This window comes from Chiloscyllium plagiosum, chromosome 25 (genome assembly GCF_004010195.1).
Source record: "Chiloscyllium plagiosum isolate BGI_BamShark_2017 chromosome 25, ASM401019v2, whole genome shotgun sequence".
NCBI lineage: Eukaryota > Metazoa > Chordata > Chondrichthyes > Orectolobiformes > Hemiscylliidae > Chiloscyllium > Chiloscyllium plagiosum.
Genome location: NC_057734.1, coordinates 39,125,907 through 39,150,905, shown reverse-complemented (window position 1 = coordinate 39,150,905; position 24,999 = coordinate 39,125,907). Strand labels below are relative to the sequence as shown.

Here is a 24,999-nt window from a genome sequence, read left to right as displayed (position 1 = left end):
GCAGCAGCTAGATCTTCGGAGTGAAACTGCCATTCCATTCTACATCAATTAACATTACATTGCGAGTGGTTTTGAAGTTCAGACTTGTACTGAGTGGAAACTGGGTGGAGCTGCCTGAACTTATTTTAACAGTGTTTTCACAGTCAGATGAGAAAGTGGAGACTTAACCCCCACTTGTCTTGGTTAGAATTACATTGAGGAGAAAGTGAGGGCTGCAGATGCTGGAGATCAGAGCTGAAAATGTGTTGCTGGAAAAGCGCAGCAGGTCAGGCCGCATCCAAGGAACAGGAGAATCGACGTTTCGGGCATAAGCCCTTCTTCAGGAATGTGACCATGCATCGATGTTTTCATCTCATGAAAGATGGAACAAAAGAATCTAAGAATTACGAGCTGGAGTCAGCAACTCAGCCACTTGAGTCTCTCTGCCCCGGAGAAATTCTTCAGAATTACATTGATCCCAGCAATAGCCTTCTGTGATGTAATGTATTATAAAGGACCATAATAAGTTGTAAAATGCAATTTTAAAATTTTGTTTCTATAAATGGATTTTATATCTTTCCCTTCTGCAGCAGAACAGTTGACTCTTTCTTTGCACGGGGGCTGTAATGGATGCTGGGGCTTTAGAGTAAATTTTGAGCAAGAGGTGGACAATGGGTCAAAGTGTTATGGTGACCGTGCAGGCAAGTGGAGTTGAGGCCAAGGTGAAATCAGCCATGATTGTATTAAATGGCAGAGAGACTCAAGTGGCTGAGTTGCTGACTCCAGCTCGTAGTTCTTAGGTTCTTTTGTTCCATCTTTCATGAGATGAAAACATCGATGCATGGTCACCATTATAGCATATCCCTCATTGCTCCTCTTTGGGTCACTCTGCCATTTCAGAGGGCTCTTAAAAGTCAACAATATGGCTGCGGATCTGAAGATACGTGCAGACCAGACTGAATAAGGACGGGAGACCTACTTCCCTCAAGGACATTTGTACGTATTGAGACCAGATTTATTCAGCCTAGTTCAAGCTCCATTTGTTGCTGTGTTGGGATTTGAACATGGATCCCCAGAACATTAGCCACGAGTCACCAGATGATTGTCAGCAAGAAAGAGAACATGCTGGGAGATGTCAGAGATACCATAATGGTGACCACCTTCAAGAAAGGAGACCAATCTGGCTGTGGAAATTAGAAGGATTTCCCTACTGTCTGCAATAAAATCAGTCTTTGCACTTGCACCCTCCCAGTGGCTGCAGAGCACTGCCCCAGATCCCATTGTGGCTTCTGCCCATCAAGGGGCTGAATGGACATAATTTTCAGTATGAAACAAATCTGGGAAAAAGGCAAGATATGGCACCAACTTGTCCACAGGGCAGTCTTCAATCTCTCAAAGACCTTTGACCATGAAGGATTAGAGTATATCCTCCTCAAAGTCAGCTGCCTCCTTCAGGATGAGCAAACCATGATCCTCACCAATAGATATAGACCCAATGTGAATGTAAACTGGGTTCAATCAGGACTGTGTCCTGGCCTCACCACTGGGGAGACAGGGTGCCTATTTGCAGAGTGCTTCAGAGAACATCTCTGGGACACCCGCACCAACCAACCCCACCGCCTTGTGGCCGAACACTTCAACTTCTCCTCCCACTCCACCGAGGACACGCAGGTCCTGGGCCACCTTCATCGTCAAACCCTACCCACCCGACACCTGGAGGAAGAACACCTCATCTTCTGCCTTGAGTCCCTCCAACCCCATGGCATCAATGTGGATTTTATCAATTTCCTCACCTTACCCCAGTTCCAACCTTCCTGTTCAGCACTGCCCTCACGACCTGTCCTACCTGTGCATCTTCCTTTCCACCTCCTCAGTTCTACCCTCCTCTCTGACCTGTCACCATTATCCCGACCTCCATCTACCTATTGCACTCTCAGCCACCTTGCCCTGGGGGTGCGGGGGGGGGGGCTGCTCTGATGTGCCAATGCAGTCTTTGGATGGCTCAAGAACAGTAGGTTCAAAATCTGAGACCTCAAATCCAACATTAACCTCATGGTCCACAAAGCAGCCATGGTCGCAGATGGCCATATTGCCTGACACCCACCTCCCTAAACAAATGCCCACTCTGAGCTCCGCAATCGTAAGTGATCACTAGGAAAGCAGAGTCACAGGGAGCCCCTGAAGAACCTCTCTAAACAATTGCAACATTTGCACCAACATATGGGAATTACTCACCCTGGAACACACAGACTGGAGGAGAAGTATCCGTGAAGTTGCTGACCACTGAGCACATGGAGGCCAAGTACAGGCAGCAGAAAGCACATGCAGACTCCAGAGTCTCTCACCCACCACCGGCCCTTCCCTGTGGCAGAGTCTGTGTCTCCATGATCGGTCCCTTCAGCCACCCTGTGTAAACAAGTAACCTTTGAACCTGAGGCACTGCCAAAGAAAAAGAGTCCAGTGATGTGCTGTATGACTATGACAGGAGTCCAAGTGTGGCATGGTGGCTCAGTGGTTAGCACTGCTGCCTCACAGCATCGGGGACCTGGGTTTGAATCCAGCCTCGGGTGACTGTCTGTGGGGAGTTTGCATATTCTCCCCGTGTTTGCGTGCGTTTCCTCCTGGTGCTCTAGTTTCCCCCTACAGTCCAAAGATGCACAGGTTAGGTGAATTGGCCATGCTGAAGAAGGGCTTATGCCCGAAACGTCGATTCTCCTGCTCCTTGGATGCTGCATGACCTGCTGCGCTTTTCCAGCAACACATTTTCAGCTCATGCTCAATTGCCCCTAGTGTCCAGGGATATATAACCTAGATAGATTAGCCATGGGGAATGCAGGGTTATAGGAATAGGGTGGAATACTCTTTCTGGAGGGGCGGTGTGGGCTGAATGGACTGCTTCCACACTGTAGGGATTCTCTGACATTACCTTAAATCACCAGCAAGGTTTTAAAACTGAAATGAGTAGATCTTGGGTTAAAAATGACGTGGAACTAAAGTGGAAGTTGGATTAGGGTAGAGATCAGCCATCACCTAATTGGAAAGCAGAGCTGGTTTGAGGAGCTGAATGGCCAACTGCTTCTGTATTTCAGTAACCCTTTGTGATGTTGTTTGGATTTAGAAACCCTCTGAATGGTACAACATGGTGCAGCTTGTAATCGCTGAGTACAGCAGACTGAAGGGTGAGATAATCGAGGCATTTAAAATGATAAAAGGAATTGTATGGTAGACTCAGAGAAACTACTTACCCTGCTGAGGGAATACAGAATGAAGGAATCAGAATATTCAGCATTGAAATCAGGAAGGACATTTTCACACAGGGGCTGGAATGGCCTTTTCTGGGACTAGGCAGAAGTGGGTACTGCAGATGCTGGAGATTAGAGTCAAGGTTAGAGTGGTGCTGGAAAAGCACAGCAGGTCAGGCAGCATCCGAGGAGCAGGAAAATCGACGTTTCAGGCAAAAGCCTTTCATCAAAGCTTTTGCCCGAAACGTTGATTTTCCTGCTTCTCAGATGCTGCCTGACCTGCTGTGCTTTTCCAACACCACTCTTATCTTTTCTGGGTTGGTAGATTCAACTGAAATATTCAAGACTCTAGGCAGCTGAGGGTGATGGAATGAGAAGGGCCTTAGTTTATTTTAAATGTTAGAATTTTTTGTGGGCGCTCCTCACCTCATGGGCTCCACTTTGGCTTTGCACAATTGATGCCAGTTTATGCAATTTTCATTTGTCACTTATATCAGGAGGAACACAAGGAAATGAAAATGGAGAGAGATGTAAAAAGGGCTGCAGAGGTAAAATTACTCTCAAAGTGCATCCATGATTGGTGTCTTAGTGGAGAATGATAATGGAAGAAGCAGCTCCTGAGAAAGGGACAGCCCTTGATGTTCCAGTGCTGTCTATCTGAGTACTGCTCATTGCTGTGGACACTGGACAGTGCAATTAACAATAAGTCCATCAATAAGCCACAAAATAATGGTGAACCTTTCAGCATTATTGGCTCGTGTATTTTTTCTGTATTCCAATCTGTAGAGTCATACAGATTGGAAACAGACCCTTCAGTCCACCCGGTCCATGCTGACCATGTTCCCAAACCAAATTAGTCCCACCTGCTGCACTTGGCCCATATCCTTCCAAACATTTTTTAATCATGAACTTATCCAAATATCTTTTAAACGTTGCAACTGTGTCCACATCCACCACTTCCTCTGGAAGTTCATTCCACACACAAACCACTCTCCTTGTAAAAAAATAAATTGCCCCTCATGTCTTTTTAAAATCTTTTTCCTCTCACTTTAAACATATGCCCCCCTCATCTAGAAATCGCCCACCCTAGAGAAAGGACACCTGCCATTCACCTTATCTCTACCCCTCATGATTTTATGGACCTCGATAAGGTCACCCTTCAACCTCAATGAAAGAAGTCCCAGCCTCTCCTTATGGCTCAAACCTTCCAATCCCAGCAACAGTCTGGTAAATCTTTTCTGAACCAGCTCCAGCTTAATAATATCCTTCCTGTAACTGGGTGACTGGAACTGGACACTGAAATCCAGAAGAGGCCTCAACTGTACAACCTCAACCGGACGAGAGAGAGAGAGACTTGTATGGAATTACATTGCGATTTAATTTCCTTTGCATACTGTTACTAATTCACTGGTTAACATGTTTGCGTTAAAATGCTGTCTATTTATTTAATGCACTTGTTATCTCCAAACAGCTTAATTTTTATGCAAAAAATAGCAAATCAGAATCAACATACTGCGTTAATCACGGGTTAACAATATTGTTAGAAAGTGCAGATGTGAATTTAACAGAAAAGCTGATATGGTAACTGATGTGATTAAAAATAGCACATGGAGCAAATTAAATCCCCTTGCACCATTATTAGTAGATGGAAAAGCAATAGCTCCCAGAATTTCTATTTAATTTGACTGACTTGGTTGCATTTGAAAGCTAACAGCGATGAGATAAAATTTCCATCACAGCTGTCATTATTTCCTGTACACCTTTTCATAAAGATTTTACCTTTCCTCTCTTGATGTTGATTCCCTGCTGGAATATTAATTCATAGGTGAAGGGTATCCTCCAGGAGTTTGTCAAAGTGATCATTGTTCTTCCTGTGGATGTCTTGGGCATGGGAAGCTGAAAGCATCTCAGCCTCGTCCTTGGTCAGCATCTGAGTAAAGAAACTACCTCTGACATCTGTCCTATATCTATCACTCCTCAATTTAAAGCTATGTCCCCTCATGCTGGCCATCACCATCCGAGGAAAAAGGATCTCTCTGTCCACCCTATCTAATCCTCTGATTATCTTATGTCTCAATTAAGTCACCTCTCCACCTTCTTCTCTCCAAAGAAATCAGCCTCCAGTCCCTCAGCCTTTCCTCGTAAGACCTTCCCTCCATACCAGGCAACATTCCTAATAAATCTCCTCTGAACCCTTTCCAAAACTTCCACATACTTCCTACAGTGCAGTGACCAGAACTGTATGCAATACTCCAAGTTCGGCTGCACTAGAGTTTTGTACAGCTGCAGCATGACCTCATGGTTCCAAAACTCAATCCCTCTACTAATAGAAGCTAACAGACCATATACCTTTTAACAACCCTATCTACCTGGGTGGCAACTTTCATGGACACAGATCTCTCTGCTCATCCACACTACTAAGAATCTTACCATTAGCCCAGTACTCTGTATTCCTGTTGCTCCTTTCAAAGTGAATCACCTCACACTTTTCTGCATTAAACTACGTTTGCCACCCCTCAGCCCAGCTCTGTAGCATATCTATGTCCCTCTGTAACCTCCAACATCCTTCTGCACTATTCACAACTCCACGGACCTTCATGTCATCTGCAAATTTACTAACCCATCCTTCTATGCCCTCAACCAGGTCGTTTATAAAAATCACAAACCGCAGTGGACGCAAAACAGATCTTTGCGGTACACCACTAGTAACTGAACTCTAAGGGTGAACGTTTTCCCATCAACCACCACCCTCTGTCTTCTTTCAGCTAGCCAAGTTCTGATCCAAACTGCTAAATCACCCTCAATCCCATACCTCCATATTTTGGCAACAGCCTACGATGGGGAACCTGATCAATGCCTTACTGAAATCCATGTACACCAGATCAACCACTTTATCCTCATTCACCTGTTTGGTCATCTTTTCAAAGAACTCCATAAGGTTTGTGAGGCACAACATACCCTTCACAAAACCATGTTGACTATCCCTAATCAACTTATTCCTTTCTAGATGATTATAATTCCTATCTCTTATAACCTTTTCCAACACCTTACCCACAACCAAGGTAAAACTCAAGTCTATAATTACCAGGGCTGACTCTACTCTCCTTCTTGAACAAGGGAACAACATTTGCTATCCTCTAATCTTCCGGCACTATTCCTGTAGACAATGACGACATAAAGATCAAAGCCAAATGCTCGGCAATCTCCTCCCTAAGATCAAAGCCAAATGCTCGGCAATCTCCTCCCTGCATTCCCAGAAAATCAGAGAATAAATCTCATCTGGCCCAGGGTATTTATCTATTTGTACACTTTCCAGAATTGCTGACACCTCCTCCTTGTGGACCTTAATCCCACCCAGTCTAGTAGCCCATATCTCAGTATTCTCCTCGATAACATTGTCTTTTTGTAGTGTGAATACTGATGCAAAATATTCATTTTGCACTTCCCTGTCTCCTCTGACTCCACACACATCTTTCCACTACTATCCTTGATTGGCACTAATCTTACTCTAGTCAGTCTTTTATTCCTGCTATACCTATATAAAGCCTTAGGGTTTGCTTTGATCCTATCTACCAACGACTTCTCATGTCCCCTCCTGGCTTTTCTTAAATATTTTTCTTTAGGTCTTTTCTGGCTAACCTGTAACTCATGAGCACCCTTACTGAGCCTTCACATCTCATCCTAACATAAGCCTTCTTCTTCCTCTTGTCAAAAAATTCAACTTCCTTAGTAAACCACATCTCCCATGCTCGAGAACTTCCTCCCTGTCTGACAGGTACATACTTATCAAGGGTATGCAGTAGCTGCTTCTTGAATAAGCTCCTCATTTCAATTGTGTCCATCCCCTGCAGTTTCCTTCCCCATCCTGTGCATCCTAAATCTTGCCGAATTGCATCATTATTGCCTTTCCCCCAGCTGTAACTCTTACCCAGTGGTATACACCCATCCCTTTCTATCACTAAAGTAAACATAACCGAGTTGTGGTCGCCATCATCAAAGCGCTCACCTACCTCCAAATCTAACACCTGGCCGGGTTCATTACCCAGTACCAAATCTAATGTGGCCTCGCTCCTTGTTGGCCTGTCTACATACTGTGTCAGGAAACCTTCCTGCACACATTGGACAAAAACTGATCCATCTAAAGTACTTGAACTACAGTATTCTCAGTCAATATTTGGAAAGTTTAAAGGCCCCCATAACAACTAGCCTGTCACTCTTGCTCCTATCGAGAATCATCTTTGCTATCCTTTCCCCTCTGGAACTACCCAGAGGCCTATAGAAAACTCCCAACAGGGTGACCTCGCCTTTCCTGTTTCTAACCTCAGGCCATACGACCTCAGTAAATGAGTCCTCAAACGTCCTTTCTGCCACTGTAATACTGTCTCTGACTAACAATACCACCCTCCCCCTCTTTTAACATCTCTGTTCTTACTGAAACATCTAAATCCCGGAACCTGCAAAAACTTTTCCTATCCCTGCTCTACCCATGTCCCTGAAAAGGCCATAATGTCAAAATCCCAGGTACCAACCCATACTGCCAGTTCACCACCTTATTCCGGATGCCCTTGGCATTGATGTACGCTCATTTCAAACTGACTTCTTGCTTGCTGGTACCGCCTTGCGACCTTGAGACCTCACTACTCTCTACCACCTGTATACTCAAACTGCAACTTGGGTTCCCATTCCCCTGCTGGATTAGTAAACCAACCCAGAGAGCATTAGCAAATTTCACCTCCCAGATATTGGTACCCCTCTGGTTCAGGTGAAGACCGTCCTGTTTTTAGAGATCCCACTTACCCAAGAAAGAGCCCAAATTATCCCGGAATCCAAGACCATCCCTCCTGCACCGTCCCTGTAACGACATGTTCACTACCTCTGCCTCCCTATTCCTTGCCTCACTTGCACGTGGCACAGGCAACAAACCAGAAATAACAACTGTTTATCCTAGCTCTAAGCTTCCATCATAACTCCTTAAATTTCTGCCTTAAATCCCCATTCCTTTTCCTACCAATGTTGTTAGTACCAATGTGGACCATGACTTCATGTTGCCTCCCCACCCCCTTCCCCTCAAGGATCCCGAAAACACGATCAGAGACACCTCGGACCCTGGCACCTGGGTGGCAACACATCAACTGTGAGTCACTCTCATTCCCACGGAAGCTCCTATCTGTCCCCTTAACTATGAAGTTCCTAATGACTTATGCTGTGCTCCTCTTTCCCCCTTCCTTTCTGAGTAACAGGGACAGACTCTGTGCCAGAGACCCATGCCCCATTGCTTACCCCTGGTAAGTAATTCCCCCCCCTAAAAGTATCCAAAGCGATCTAATTGCTATTGAGGGGAACAGCCACAGGGGGAATCCCTGCACTACCTGTCAATTCCCTTTTCCATCCCCTAACCCATCTACCTTCTTCTTGTACCTGAGGTGTGACTGGCTACCTCTCAACCCCCTCTGCCTTCCGAATGATCCGAAGTTCATCCAGCTGCAACTTCAGCTCCAATTCCCCAATGCGGTTTTCGAGGAGCTGGAGTTTGGTGCACTTCCTGCAGATACAGTCAGCAGGGACACTAATGGTGACCGTTACCTCCGACATTCTGCAGGAGGAACATTCAACTGCTCTAATCTCCATTCCCACTATTCTAAATTCCCAACGAATTGACTGAAAACTTCAAAAAAAAACTAGCCCACTAGTTACATCCCCTTGCTGGCTTCTTGTAATGTCCTGAGCTTAGGCCCAAATCCAGTGGGCTGCTGACAGTGAGATATTGGAGCCAGGCAGCATCTTTGCTCTTTCTGCTGGAAAATGTGCTGGTTCAGGTCCCACTTTTCTGAGACAAAGTACAGGTAGCGAAACCCAACCCTGTGCCACCCTGTGGTGCCTGCAATGGCACCCAAATAAGGAAAGAACCCAGCACTCTTAAACTATGTACTGAGTATTTATTTATCGTTGGATATATCAGAGCTCAGCGTTAGTTATGGTATTTGACGAAATGAAAGTTGGTTTGTCTATAATTTCTTCCGAGATACAGACTGCCCCTTTAAGAAACGCAGTAACTGCGGCATTCACTGGAAAACATGATGGTTTGTAAAGAATTGCCGATGATGCTGCTAATTGCACCTGGGTATTTTCACCCCTTTTGTCCTTGATGACTTTGTTGTCCAGCTTGCCAAAAGGGAACAGAAAATATCTGCAAGAGATGTGGGAAAGATTGGAGAGTTGGACTAATGGGTTAGCACAAACTGATGGACTGAATGGCCATATCCTGTGCTTTATGATTCTAATAAGGTGAATACTAAAGTGCCTTCAAGGACAATGTTGAGGCTGCGTTGCAACACTTGGAGGCATGGTTGCAATGTATAAAGTTTTATTTCACATTATGAGTGTTCAATCAGGCATCACTTCTAGTTGTGTGAGAGTTTTTAACCTGCATTTTGTTTTGTATTCGTGTTGAATACTGTCGTCGTACAGTCGAACTGTTGTATTGTGTAACATGGTCTTCAAATTCTCCATCCACTCTTCATTCCTATTCAATGAAAGGTAGCACAGTCAATTGTCAATCAGTGTGAATGCTTTTGGGGAGACTGGGATTGAGCTGTATGAATCTGTATTAATACATTTATTGCTGGCAACCAAATAGCACATACAGACTGAGATTACAAAATAATTCTTTTGGGGCTAAGCAGACCATTGGATTAAACGTACTGCGAGTTCTATTTACAACTAGTAGTTCTGAGATGCAGGTTGGTCAGTGGTTAACAATATGGAGTCACGGTTCCTGCTGAATAATATGGCCTTTTTGATACAGATTTGGCTGAATGAATATCTCACACTGCAAATGCTGTTGCGGAAGGAGTTTAACACACAGTGCTAAGAGCCGTTAGTTTGTGATGGCAATTTGGCAACCCTCCTCTCTTAACTGCAGTGCTTGTGGAGCTGTACATGAATGTGAGAACTTAAATACTGGGGAAAAGAAAATGCAAAATAAAAAGAAGACTCTGACTATTTTCATTTTGGTATTTTAAGTGATGTGTATTTGAGTATCGTAAATAGATCAAAAGAGAAATGCATGGGCACAGAAACAGGCTCATGTGGTGCACAAACACCAGCAAAGACCAGCTTGGCTGAATAGCCTGTTCCTACAGTCTAAATTCTACATTATATGTAACAAGTGATGTTTGCATATTAAAAACGCCAGTCTGCTGAACTAATTGGCACATTTCACCAAATGAATTAATTACTGCTTCGAGTAAGACAATCCTTCATTCACCCATCTTGTTTGGGACGGTAACTGAGTGGCGTCATACATTCCAAGCATTGTTGGCCAGTTATCTTTCCCAACCCCCTGCCAAGATTTCCAGAATAATTATTAATCTGCTGATGCTCCACTCTGCCTAACTGCCTCTTTGGAAGACACATCCAATTAGTCCCACTCCCCTACCCTTCTCTAAATCTTCTTTTATTTTTGATTTATATGCATTCAATTCCCTTTTGACAACCCAGAAGAGGGATCGAGGGATAGAGTACCAACTGAGAGGCTAGCAACATCATGAGCAAAGCAGACTAATTTGAGATGCCTATTAATGAGGCCACAGCTAACTCACCTTGTAAAAAGAGAAATCCCATCTGGGAAAATAATTTGCCATCAGCAATGTTTAGTCTGTACCACATGTGTGTGGCACGTGCAGTCTGACTCACCATGTCTATCAATGTGTGAGATAATCAAAATGGAAGGAAATGTTCTTTAGGAACAGCTACTTCTTTTTAAAAAAAAATGGGACTGAATTTGAATCAGAAATTCCATCAGGGTTGCCAAAAGGATTATCAGGCATTGTTCACAGTCTATCCTGAATAGAATGGACTTTTAAATTTAAAAAATGATACCTCTCTGTTAAGATGTTGCCATGTTGTGGAGGTGATGGCCTTGTGGTGTTATCACTAGACTGTTATTCTGGAAACTCAGCCAACGTTCTGAGGACCCGGGTTCGGATCTTGCCAGACATGGAAGTTGAACTCAATAAGAAAATAAAAGCCCATCTGCCTCACTAATGCCCATCAGGGAGGGAAATCTGCCATCAGATTCCATCTGACACCAGCCCCTCAGCAATATGGTTGACTCTCAACTGCCCTATGAAATGGCCTAACAAGCCACTCATTTATATCAATTGCTATAATGTCTCAACAAAGTGAACTATAGTGATTCAAGAAGGCAGCTCACCAGTTACTCAAGGGCAACTAGGGATGGGCAATGGCATTCATGTCCCGTGAATGAAGAACAAAAGACAACTAAACCTTTGGAAATGCTAAATCGGACTTCTTCAAGATGGAACTAGCGTTATTTCGCACACCTCAGGACTGATCAGGTTGCATTCAAAAGTTTACCAAAGTTCTTTCTGTGTAACTTGCAGAGTGCTATACTGCGAATGGTGCTGACTACAGAGGCTGCCAGAATCGAACCTCACACCAGGGGGGAAAGCCCTGCTTGTATTGGAACGAAACCTTCCAGCACCCTTATAACACCCTCAAGTATCCCAATGGAGAAGGCGGCCTTGGGAATCACAACTATTGCAGGTAACAAATGGACTATGTTAACCCGTTCAGTTCCTTTCCCCTTTCATATGCGGAGGTTTCTAAATCGGAGTGGTTTCCTACGACAGTGGGAGCTAAGGGTCAGGAAGTGCCCATTTTGCCGCTCACACTTTTACTAATTAGATTATGGCTGATATGTACAAAGGAACCTCAATTATCCGAAGGACACGGGTGGGGAGTATTTATTGGGTTCATCAAATTCCGGTAATTGAATGCCAGATAACGTAGTTTCATTTGCGATCTTGCCAGATAATCTGATATTCGGATAATCAAATGCCGGATAATCGAGGTTCTTCTGTACCTTAATTCCTATTTATCCACCTTAATTCCTACCCTTTAATAGCGACTGTGAATTTTGTAATGGGTAAGTCGTTCCCGGTCTCCTCAAAGTCTGCAGCTGATTAGCCCAGTATCCATCACTGAACACATTCATTTTCTTCACCACTGACATAACATACAGCAGGGTAAAGCACACATATACAAGAGACACTGCAGTACTTTGCCAAGGCTTCCTTTATAGCACCTTCCAAATCTGTGATCCTACCACCCAGAAGGAGGAGGGCAGCAGAATAATTCCCCTACTGACTACCCAATGCCTGTCCATTATCTACAAAGCACAAGTCAGGGGTGTGGTGGAATACTCCCAATTTGCTGGATGAGCTGCAAGAAGTTTGGCACCACCCAGGGCAAAGCAGCCCATTTGATTGGCACCGCCTCCACAAAGATCCACTCTCTCCACCACCAACACTCAGTAACAGTGTGTACCATTTACAAGGTGCACTGCAGAAATTCATCAAAGATCCTTAGCACCTTCCAAACCAATGACCATGACCATCTCGACAGACAAAGGCTGTGTCTTCATGGGAAAACAATCACCTCCAATTTCCCTGCAAGCCACTCACTATCCTGATTGGAAATATATCACTGTTGCTTCGCTGTCGTTGGGTAAAAATCCTGGAAATCCCACTTAGCAGCACTGTGGGTCTATCTACAGCACATGGACTGCAGTGGTTCAGGAAGGCTGCTCACCACCACCTTCTTAAGGGCAACTAGAGGCAGGTAATAAATGCTGGTCTATTTCAATAATGCCTGCGTCCGACGAGTGAATAAAACAGCACCGTCTGCAAAGTCCCTTCCAGGCCAAAATTTTCCTAACTTGGAACCATGTTGCTGTCCCTTCATTGCCACTGGGTCTAAAAGGTTCCTAGCAGCATTGTGGGTGTCCAGATACTGCATGGTTTGCGGTAATTCAAGAGGGTAGCTCACCACCACCTTCTCAAAGACTACCTAACCAACATCACCATTGTTCCATAAAAAATCAATGTCCTCAGCAAAACTCTGTCAGTCTCAGTTTTTTAAATGTACATTTGATCCCAGTCTTAACAGCTCTTTAAAAGAACAGGATTCCAGATTCCCACTCCCTGTGTGTGATGTTGTTGCTGGTAAAATGATGATTTGCTAGCTCCAGATGAATAAGTGGTTTAAAAAAAAATGCACTAAGTGCTGACAGATGCCAGAAGTCTAAAATAATTAAGAAAAATGCTGAAACATATGAACATGTGAATTATGAGCAGGAGTTAGGCCATTTGACCCCTTGAGTCTGCTCTGTCATTCAATGAGATCATGACTGACCTGATGGTGGCTTCAACTTTCAATTCTAATTTCCTGCCTACCCTCTATAGTCTTTGAATGTCTTGTCATTCAGGAATCTATGTATCTCAGGACTTAAAAATATTCAATGACCCTGCGCCCACTATTTTCTGCAGATCAGAATTCCAAACTAATGTTTGGTACAACTGCAGCAAAATAAAATTATTCGGTTTGAAGTAATGCACCATTTTTCTTTCAAATTACTTGCTGTACCTGCATCCTAACTTCTTGTGACTTTTGTGCAAATCCCTCTGCAACTCAGAGCTCTGCAATCTCTCTCCATTGAAATAGTGTACCACTTTACTGCTCTTCCTGCCATAGTGGACAGATTCACTCAACCTCAAATCCACATTCCAGCCTAACCCTGATAACCTTTCACTCCCTCCTTATCAAGAATCCATTTGCCTCTGCCGAAAAATATTGAAGGACTCTGTTTCCACCACCTTGCCATGAAGAGAGTTCTGAGGAAGGGTCACTGGGCCCGAAACGTTAACTCTGATTTCTCTCCATGGATGCTGAGTTTTTCCAGCAATTTCAGTTTTTGTTTTGGACATTTTGCCACATGCACTACACTTGTAATTTCTTTTCCCCTAATCCCTTAAAATTAAATTGATTTGAATTGAATTTATTGTCACGTGTACCAAGGTACAGTGAAAAGCTTTGTCTTGCGAGCAATACAGGAGATCACATCGTTAAGTAGCATAGATAGTATATATTAGGTAAACAGTGGCAAAAACAAAAACACAGGTAAAGGCGAATGTTAAGGGTTTGTGAGTCCATTCAGTATTCTAACAACAGTAGGGTAGAAACTGTTTCGAAACCGGCTGGTGCATGTGTTCAGGCTTCTGTACCTTCTCCCTGATGGTAGAGGTTGTAGAAAAACATTGCCAGGATGGGATGGATCTTTGAGAATGCTGGTGGCCTTTCCTTGACAGTGAGCCTGGTAGATGGATTCTGTAGATGGGAGGTTGGCCTTTGTGATTGTCTGGGCTGAGTTTGCCACTCTCTGTACCTATCTCTGATCTTTAATGGTACAGTTACCATACCAGGTAGTGATACATCCAGACAGAATGCTCCCAATGGCGTACCTATAAAAGTTGGCAAGGGTATTCATCGTCATGCCAAATTTCCTCAGATGTCTGAGGAAGAAGAGACATTGTTGGGCCTTTGTAACCACTGCATCACATGAAGAGTCCAAGAAAGCTTGTTGTGGATGACCACTCCCAGGAGTTGACACTCTCCACTTGTTCCACCTCTGTGGTGTTAATGTGTAGAGGGACATGAATAACATCCTGCCGTAGGTCAATAATGAGTTCCTTGGTTTTGCCGGCATTGGGAGCTAGGTTGTTTTCAGTGCACGACTTTGCCAGAAATATCTGCATTCCTTTGCAAGCTTCCTGGTTCTTATGTTCTTACGTCCGCATCAAAACTTAGTCATACGTATCTTTGTGTTACCAGAGCATTTAGCAACCAAATATTCAGCTGCTTCATCCAAGCCATTGATATAAATTGTAAATAGTTATGGCCCTAGCACTGATCCCTGTGACACTCTACTAATTACAGCCTGCCAAATTGAAAGTTACCCATTTTCTCTGCTTCCTGTTGGCTAACTAATCCTTACTAATACGTTACCCACTATATTAGGAGCCTTTTTCTTGAAGTAAACATTTGATATGGAACCTTTCCAAATGCCTTTTGGATATCCAAGTACACCACATCTACAAGTCCTCCTTTATCAATATTACTTGTCACTTGCTCAAAGAAAGTCCAATAAGGCAGTTTCCCCTTCACAAAACCATGTTGACGTTGTCTGATTTAAGATTTTCAAAGATGATAGATGTTAGGCCCATTGGCTTACACTGTGTTGATTTCTGTCTTGCTCCTTGAATAGAAGAGTTTTATTCACCATTTTCCAAACCTTTCTAGAAGCCTAGTGAATTATAGTCAATATATCTACTGTCTCAGCAAATTTGGAGAAGATTTGTAGTTCAGTTTGAGGTTCTGGATGTTGGTTTGCTCACTGAGCTGCAAAGTTTGTTTTCAGACATTTTGACACCATACTAGGTGACATCATCAGTGAGCCTCCAGTGAAGCATGGGTGTTATGGCCCACTTTCTATTTATTTGTTTGGATTTCCTTGGGTTGGTGATGTCATTTCCTGTATTGATGTCATTTCCTGTTCTTTTCTCAGAGGGTGTTAGGTGGGATCCCAATTGATGTGTTTGTTGATAGAATTCTGGTTGGGAATTCTATGTGCCATGAATTGAATTGGAATGTCATGAAATACTCCTGCGTGTCTCTCTTTGGCTTGTCCCAGAATGGATGTGTTGTCCCAGTCAAAGGATGAGTCAAACAGAGCCACGCATGAGAATTTCTGCTGAAGTTAAATAGGGGTCCATTCAGTTAGCAGACCCTCCTAGTGCCTCCAACAGAATGTGCTTTATCCAACCTGGGACTATTCGATGTTGACAATCAAGTGTTTGCAAAAGAAAGAGATTGCTCACAGAGATACTTCCCTTCAATTGGATCAACATAAAATGTGTTTAAAAATGCCTAAATTCTACATTCAGTCTTGGTGGCTAATACCGATAGATTGTCTTTCTTTTTCCCCCTGTGATTGTAATAGCTTGGGAATATTGATGAGACAATAAATTATGCACGGACTGGAGCTTTTGAAATCAATGCAGCATTGGACTTGCTCAAAGGGGGACATCAAAACCGAGGGAATAATAAGCATTTCTAACACAATAATCTTAGGAGAACTGCTCATTAAATAGAGATCAATTAACCAATAATGCTGACTATCAGAAAGTGCATTCAATATAGATTATTAAGCAAAAGTCTTATTCCTTACTGTTCTCTGGACTAAAGTATATTTATGATGCTTCACTTTGTTGCAGAAATTATACTGAGTTCTCAAATCTTTGGGTGTGACAATTAGTACCAATATAATAATGAGACTCAGCAAAAAAACAATTCACTATCATTCACCTTTTCAAAATGACATAAAGATCTTCCTAGCTAATGAATTACATCTTAAGTAGTGTTGTCACTAAAAACAGTGTGCACAAACGCGGTCTCACACATGGAAAATAGAATAAACGGGAACTAACCTTGCCTTTAGTGGTTTCACTTGATGGATGGTTATTAGGGGAGCTCTCTTGCTCTTTGATAGAGCTTCCTCAGCCCTTCTATACCCACCTGAGGGCAGACTGAGTCTCTACTCAAGCCTTAATTGAAATGATGGCATCTGCAGTAACACACTGTAATGCCGTGAAGGCAGAAATTGCTGGGAATACTAAATGGCTTGGTTACATTTGTGGAGAGAGCAATAGAAATAATAGCCATGTTTTTTGGATGGCACCACTGAAAAGGTTAGTTGCTGACCAATGCCCAGGACCCAGTGAATGCTCTGTGGAGTGTTAATTGGCTGAAGGTAGGCTATCTGGCCTCTCCTGTCTCAGACAGATATGTCAGTCAGTCTGATTGATTGGCAGCTCTGTGGACTCTCTAGGAGCAGTTGCCATTACTGGAACATGAGAACATATGAAATAGGAGCTGGAGTAGGCCATTTGGTCCCTCAAGCCTGACGTACCCATTCTATCAGATCATGGCTGACCTTTTGGAGCCACGGTGGCTCAGTGGTTAGCACTGCTGCCTCACAGCACCAGGGACCTGGGTTCAATTCCTGCCTCAGGTAACTGTCTGTGTGGAGTTTGCACATTCTCCCCGTGTCTGCGTGGGTTTCCTCCGGGTGCTCCGGTTTCCTCCCACAGTCCAAAGATGTGCAGGTCAGGTGAATTGGCCATGCTAAATTGCCCGTGGTGTTAGGTTCATTAATCAGAGGGGAATGGGTCTGGGTGGGTTGCTTTTTGGAGGGTCGGTGTGGACTTTTTGGGCCGAAGGGCCTGTTTCCACACTGTAGGTAATCTAATCTTCCCCAGGCCTCAACTTCTCTTTTGTATCAGCCTACACCATTCCCCAGGGTAAAGAATTCCAACTAATCATTACCCTCTGCATGAAGAAATACCTTCACATCTCAGTTTCAAATGAGTGTCTCCTTATTCTGGAGCTACGCCCCAGACTCCGAGACTCCCCCACTAGTGGAAATATCTGCCCTGTCAAGTCTCCTTAGAACCTTGCATGTTCTAATAAGAGCCCCCCCCTCCCCCCCTCCCCAATCTTGTCAACTCGGATGAATAAAGGCCTAACCTGTTTAGCTGTTCTTGGTAAGTCAACAACTTCCTCCCAAGGATCAGTCCAGTAAATCTCTTGTGGGTGGCCTCCAATACCAGTATATCCTTTTCTAAACACATTGACGTTGAGAAGTTGTTTTGGCTAGTGGGAGAGTCCCAAACTAGTTACAGGACAAGGGAAACTGAAATGTGAATGTATTTCTCTGTCCAAAGGGTAGTAAATGTCTGGAATCCTGTACCCCACGAAGTTATGGAGGCTAGATCACTGAATACATTTATAGAGCAGGTAGATTATTTTCTGAAATACCAGGGAGCTGGGGTGTATGATGAACTGGAACGAAAGAGGATTCGAACTGTAGGGCAGATCAACCATAATCATTTTGAATGTAGGGGCAGGCTTGAGGGACTGAATGGCCTGCTCCCACACGAACACTAATGATATCTTCTATCACCATAGATCTAAGCCAACAGCAACCTGCAGGTTGGAACACTCAAAATTGTAAGGAAGCTTCCAAAAGCCATCTCTGTGAGGAATAGCTGAGCTGAAGATAGTGGTTTAATATAGACATCACCTCCCCAAGATTTGCCAGGGGAAGGCGATGCTACGTTAATCCAACGTGTTGAACTGTACAGGACCACGGAGCTGGCGAGGCTCAACAATATAATTATAATATGAAGACACCTATAATTTGTACCATGCACCATTACATTGGTAATAGTATTGAGAGTGTATGCAAGCAGTGTGGATTGTCTCAGTAGGCCTTGAATACACAGCTCAGAAGTGGTCATGTTGTTGGCAAAAAGTTGTCAGTCTTTTATCTACCAATTAACAGATGGTCTGGTAATTGTTACGTTGCTGCTTGTGAGAACTTGATATGCGCAAATTGGCTGTCATACTACCTACATTCAACAGTGACTGCACTTCAACAGCATTTCCTTGGCTTTGAAATGACCAGTGGTCATGATAAATGCTGCATAAGTGAGCGTTTCTTTTAATCTTACTCAGAAACAAAAAATTGGTTTAACGCAAAACTAGTGTTTATAACTGGCTTCACAGGTCAGTGTAATGTTGAAAATGCATGCCACTTCAACATAGAAATTCTGTTTTTCTCTCTCTCTTTTTATCTGTTATTCTTTCCCTGACCACCAACCCCACTGTCTACCTAGACGTTGCAGTGGGACAGGTCGAAGGAATCACTATGCAAAGAGTATTACTGCGTACATGTTAGTCATTGATGTAAGAGATGTTCAGATATACATCTTCCCAACATTTTATTACATTGAATAATCAAATCAAACATGGACTTTCCAGCAGCACACAATGTAATCCATCTTTAATCATGTGCAATCTACCTAAAGTCTCGCATTGACTTTTTTTTCCAATGAAACTACTCAGCATGTCTCCAGGTATTCTATATGCACCATAGAAAGCATTCTATCTGGATGCATCACGGCTTAGTATGGCAATTAGATTAGATTAGATTCCCTACGGTATGGAAACATGCCCCTCGGCCCAACAAGTCTACACCGACCCTCCGCAAAGTAACTCACCCAAACCCATTTCCCTATATTTACCCCTGACTAATGCACCTAACACTACGGGCAATTTAGCATGGCCAATTCACCGAACTTGCACATCTTTGGATTGTGGAAGGAAACCAGAGCACCAGGAGGAAACCCACGCAGACACAGGGAGAATGTGCAAACTCCACACAAATAGTTATAGAGTCATAGAAATGTACAGCACAGAAACAGACTCTTTGGTCCAACTCGTCCATACCGACCAGATATCTCAACCCAATCTCGTCCCACCTGCCAGCACCCGGCCCATATCCCTCCAAACCCTTCCTATTCACATACCCATCTAGATGCCCCTTAAATGTTGCAACAGTACCAGCCTCCACCACTTCCTCTGGCAGCTCATTCCATACACGTACCACCCTCTGAGTGAAAAAGTTGCCTCTTAGGTCTCTTTTATATCTTTCCCCTCTCACCCTAAACCTATGCCCTCTAGTTCTGGACTCCCGCACCCCAGGGGAAAAGACTTTGTCTATTTCTCCTATCCATGCCTCTCATGATTTTATAAACCTCTATAAAGTCACCCCTCAGCTCCAGGGAAAATAGCCCTAGCATATTCAACCTCTCCCTATAGCTCAAATCCTCCAACCCTGGCAACATCCTTGGAAATATTTTCTGAACCCTTTCTAGTTTCGCAGCATCTTTCCGATAGGAAGGAGACCCGCAACATGACCTCCCAACTGCTATACTCAATACTCTGACCAATAAAGGAAAGCATACCAAATGACCTCTTCACTATCCTATCTCCCTGCGACTCTACTTTCACGGAGCTATGATCCAGCACTCCAGGTCTCTTGCCAGAGGTGGGAATCGAACCCGGGTCCCTGGCTCTGCCAGGAAACTATAGAGAGTTGTGAACACAGCCAGTCCATCACACAAGCCAACCTTCCATCCATTGACTCCATCCAAACTCCTCACTGCCTCGGGACAGCTGTCAACATCATCCAAAACCCTTCCCACCCCATTATAATCTCTTCCACCCTCTTCCATCGGACAGAAGCTTAAACACGTGTACCAACAGATTCAAGAACCCCTTTTTTCCCACTGTAATTAGACTTCTGAATGGATCTCTCAAATTTTAAATGTTGATCTCACTGTTTGTGCGCCTTCTCTGCAGCTGTAACATTGTCTTCCTCACTCTGTTCTATTACCCTAATGCATTTTGTATGGTATGATCTGCCTGTATTGCATATAAAACAAAATTTTTCTCTGTACCAAAGTACGTATGACAATAATAAATCAAATCAAATCAAAAAGCTAGGCTCTTGGCATTGCTTGATGTGTTTGGTGTAAAACAAACTACCAAGGAACAACTGTGTGCCTATTATTATTCATGCATTTTTGCATTTATTAATTTATGAGAGGCACTGTTGCTTCACCATCTGAATAACAACAATAGCATTCCTTCCAATGTTTATAATTACACAAGACCAAGTTATAGTCCAACAGATTTATTTAGAAGCACTAGCTTTCAAGGTGCTGCATCTTAACCATCTGACAAAGGAGCAGTGCTCCGAAAGCTAGTGCTTCCAAATAAATCTGTTGGGCTATAACCTGGTGTTGTGTGATTTTTAACTTTGCTCACCCCCAGTCCAATACCGGCACCTCCACATCATCCCTTCCAATGTTAGCATAACAGAAAATGACCACAACATGGTGCTAGTCATGTATTGAAACACCTTTGAAATGGTTTAAGTCATTGTATTTGATCCACTTAAATTGTTCTCCAATTTAGATGCTGGATATTTTTCTGATGTTTTTGAAGTCGTGAGTTTTTCTTGAGTACCTTAGGATTGCTATGGTGCCACTGTTCTCAACATAATGAATAATCTTACATTAATTGACAAGAGGGAAATTAAATTTATGGAGTGAGTTTTAATGCTGTGGAATGCAATGTCTAAAAGGGTAATGGAAAGAAATTGAATATTAATTTTTCAAATTGGATTAGTACTTTATGGGCAAAATTTCTGGGCTACAGGAAGGAGCAGGAAAAGAAAGGATTGATAGATTGAATATGTGGCTAGAGAGTGGGTGCTGGACGGAGGATGTCACATGTTTGAGGAATGGGGAGTGTCCGGGAGCAGACTGGTTATTTACAAGCTGTAGAGGATTAGACCATCCCAGGATTGGGACTGGTATACTCACAAGGATATACACTAGTGCTGCTGAGGTGTCAGGGAATGAGAACCTGGGTGGGAGTAACACAAATTTGAAGGAAGTAATGATGGTAGCAGGAAGTCGGAAAGATGCTAGGGAGACTGGAATGGGAGAGATGGAGCTGAACATCGGGTATGCTTTGAAAGTGGAATAATACCAAAAAGATAATGTTAAGGGGATCCCATCTGAATGCATACAATGTCTGCAACAAGGTAGATGATCTAAAAGCACAAACAGAGAGAAATGGTTCGAATTAGAAATAGAATTAAGTTTATTATCACATGCACTCAAAAAATACAGGAGTGCAGTGAAAAGTTTAGAACATTGACCCTCATGGCATCATGTTAGGTACAAAATACCTAGGTGCAGATCTTAGATGCAAAATAGAGAAATAAAGAAAAAAGATGTTATGTTACCTTTACAGTGATTTATAGTATAAGTTACAAAATAAGGAATAAATTTGAAAGGATAAAGATTACAGTCAGATAAACAGATAACAGATAAAAGTTACATTGCAGTAGCTCAGTGCAGGGGACTTCCTCTCATCATCATCTGACTGGGCTCACAAACCACTGACTGCCTGCGTCTGTCCCCAGTCCCACAGTGATCTAATTGCCATTAAAAATAACATGGCTGCATGGTGACCAGGGTTGGGAACTGAATATTCAAGGATATTTCATGTTTAGGAAGGACAGACATGAGGAAAATGCAGTGGAGTTGCACTGATTTATAAGTCTTGGTCAGTACATTACGAAGGGAGGATCTCAGATTGAAGGAACACTATGTAGAATCTATTTGGATGAAGATAAGAAACAACAAGGGACAACAGACCTGAGGTGGAGTTATTTATAGGCACCAAATAGTAGTGATAGTGTTGGGCATGATAATCAAGAGATGAGGGAAGCATAGAACATGGGGAAACACAGTTATCATGGATGACTTCGACCTCAACATAGACTGAGTCAGCCAATTGAATACTAAAGCTGTGGTGGTGAAGTTTCAGAAGTATGTTGGGGATGGTTTTCTAGAAAAAGAATTTCAGGAGCTTAAAAATGTGTTGCTGGAAAAGCGCAGCAGGTCAGCCAGCATCAAAGGAGAAGGAGAATCAACGTTTCGGGCATAAGCCCTTCTTCAGGAAGGGCTGAAGAAGGGCTTATGCCCGAAATGTCGATTCTCCTCCTTGGATGCTGCCTGACCTGCTGCGCTTTTCCAGCAACACATTTTTAAGCTCTGATCTCCAGCATCTGCAGTCCTCACTTTCTCCTAAGAATTTAAGGAGCCAACTACAGGATTTGCTACTTTAAATTCAGTATTATGTAATGAAAAAGGGCTCATTAACACTTTGAGTCATAGAGTCATAGAGATGTATAGCATGGAAAAAAACCTTTTGGTCCAACTTGTCCATACCAATCAGATATCCTAAATTAATCTGCCAGCACTTGGCCCATATCCCTCTAAACCATTCCTATTCATGTACCCATCCAGATGACTTTTAAATGTTATAATTGTACCAACCTCTGGCAGCTCATTCTGTACATGCACCACTTTCTGTGTGAAAAAGTTGCACCTTAGGTCCCTTTTAATTCACTCTCCTCTCATCCTAAACATATCCCCAAACCAGGGGAAAGACCTTGTCTATTTACCCTATCCATGCCCCTCAACCTTTAACGATGAGTGACTACAGGTAGTTCATTCTGAAAGTCAGGTAGTTCATTCTGAAGCAAAGTTGTTAAATTTGCATGAGGGAAATTATGAAGACTCCAATTTGCAGAGATGGACTGGGAAAATACACTAAAAGGCATGACTATAAATAGGCAATGAACTATTGCATAATTTACAGAAACTGTATATTTGTTAAAGATGCAAAAACTGAAAAGAGGTCAGTCAACTGAGGTCAGCTAACAAAACAAGTTCAGGTTTGCATAAGATTAAAAGAAAAAGCCTGTAAATTTATTCACTTGTTGAAAATGGGCAAAGTAGCAATAATTCTGAGGATTGAGAAGTTTATAGATTATACCTCCCAGTTACCTAAAGTAAACTCCATCTGCCATTCCTTGGAAAGCTTTGTTTATGAGCCTGTATTGCTCATAAACAAAGCTTTTCACTTTGTAAGTGACAGTCAATCAAACAATCAACCCTATATTCACATTCCATTGGTCCACCTGATCCCTTTGGTCCCATTGTAGTGTGAGATAACCTTCTTTGCTGTCCATTACACGACCTATTTTGGTTTCATCTGCAAACTTATTAACCGTGCCGTACCTACAAAAGCACATGCAATGTGCCTAATGACTACCACCCAGTGGCTCTGACCTCAACAATAATGAAGTGCTTCGAGATGCTGGTCATGGCCCACATCAACTCCAGTTTCCCAGCCTGCCTCAATCCCCTACAATTTGCCTACCAGCATAACAGGTCCACACCGGATGCCATATTCCTAGCCCTGTATTCATTCCTGGAACACCTGGACAATAAGGACACCCATATTAGACTCCTGCTCATTGCCTACAGCTCCACTTACCACACTAGTATTCCCCCCCCAAGGTTGATCTCAAACACTGTGAGCTTGGTCTCAGCTCCGCCCTCAGCATTTGGATTCTCAGCTTCCTGACCCACAGACTGCAATCAGTGAAGATAGACAACAGCAATAATACTCAACACTGGAGCCCCCAAGAATGTGTCCTCAGTCCTCTACTGTACTCCCTGTACACCCATGACTTTGTCGCCAATTTCTGAAAGAACACCCTCTGTAGGTTCACTGACAGCACCACCATAGTAGGACAGATATCTAACAAAGACGAGTTTAAATACAGAAGGGAGATAGAGGGCTTGGTGATGTGGTGCAATGAGAACAACCTCACTCTCAATGTTAGCAAAACTAAAAAAAACTGATCATTGACTTCAGAAAGAAAAGGTGAGGACACGTTCCCATCTACATCAATGGAGCTGAGGTGGAGAGGGTGGACAGCATCAAGTTCCTCGAAGTGACAATAACAGACAACCTTTCCTGGACTTGCTATGTACTTGCGACAGTCAAGAAGGCGCAACAATGTCTCTTCTTCCTCAGGTAGCTCAGGAAATTTAGCATGTCCATAAAGACCCTCACCAACTTCTACAGATGCACAATTGAGAGCATACGGTCCAGGTGCATAATGGCCTGGTACGGTGACTGCTCTGTCCAGGACCGTAAGAAACTACAGAAGGCGGTGTGCACAGCCCAGACCATCACAGGAGCCAACCTTCTACCCATGGACTCCATTTATACAGCTTGCTACCACAAAAAGGCTGTCAACATCATCAAAGACCCCTCTCTCCCTGGTAATGATCTCACACAACCTCTTCCCTCAGGCAGAAGCCTGAACACACTCACCAAAAGGTTCAGGGACAGCTTCTTCCCAGCTGTTATTAGACTTTTGAATGGACTGTCTAGCCTCAAATAATTCTGACCTTGCTAATGTTGAATTCTCTTGTACACCCTTTGTAATGTTACCTGAATGCCTCTGTCTAAATCTTTACGTATGTACATGCTTGCTTACTATGATCTGCCTGTATTGCTCATAAACAAAGCTTTTCACTTTGCAAGTGACAGTCAATCAAACAATCAACCCTAT

At 43.2% G+C, this 24,999-nt stretch overlaps 1 protein-coding gene across 3 annotated transcripts in view; it reads left to right on the top strand.

Moving 5' to 3' along the window:
* kremen1 (kringle containing transmembrane protein 1) overlaps positions 1 to 24,999 on the top strand; it is a 240,069-nt gene that overhangs the window by 34,583 nt on the left and 180,487 nt on the right. For 2 of the 3 annotated variants that reach the window (XM_043715910.1, XM_043715909.1), the window contains exon 2: positions 11,627 to 11,789. In XM_043715910.1, the coding sequence (XP_043571845.1) occupies positions 11,627 to 11,789 (163 nt within the window). Of the gene's footprint in view, positions 1 to 11,626; positions 11,790 to 24,999 lie in introns of those variants that run through there. The other variant, XM_043715911.1, reaches the window with a different exon arrangement.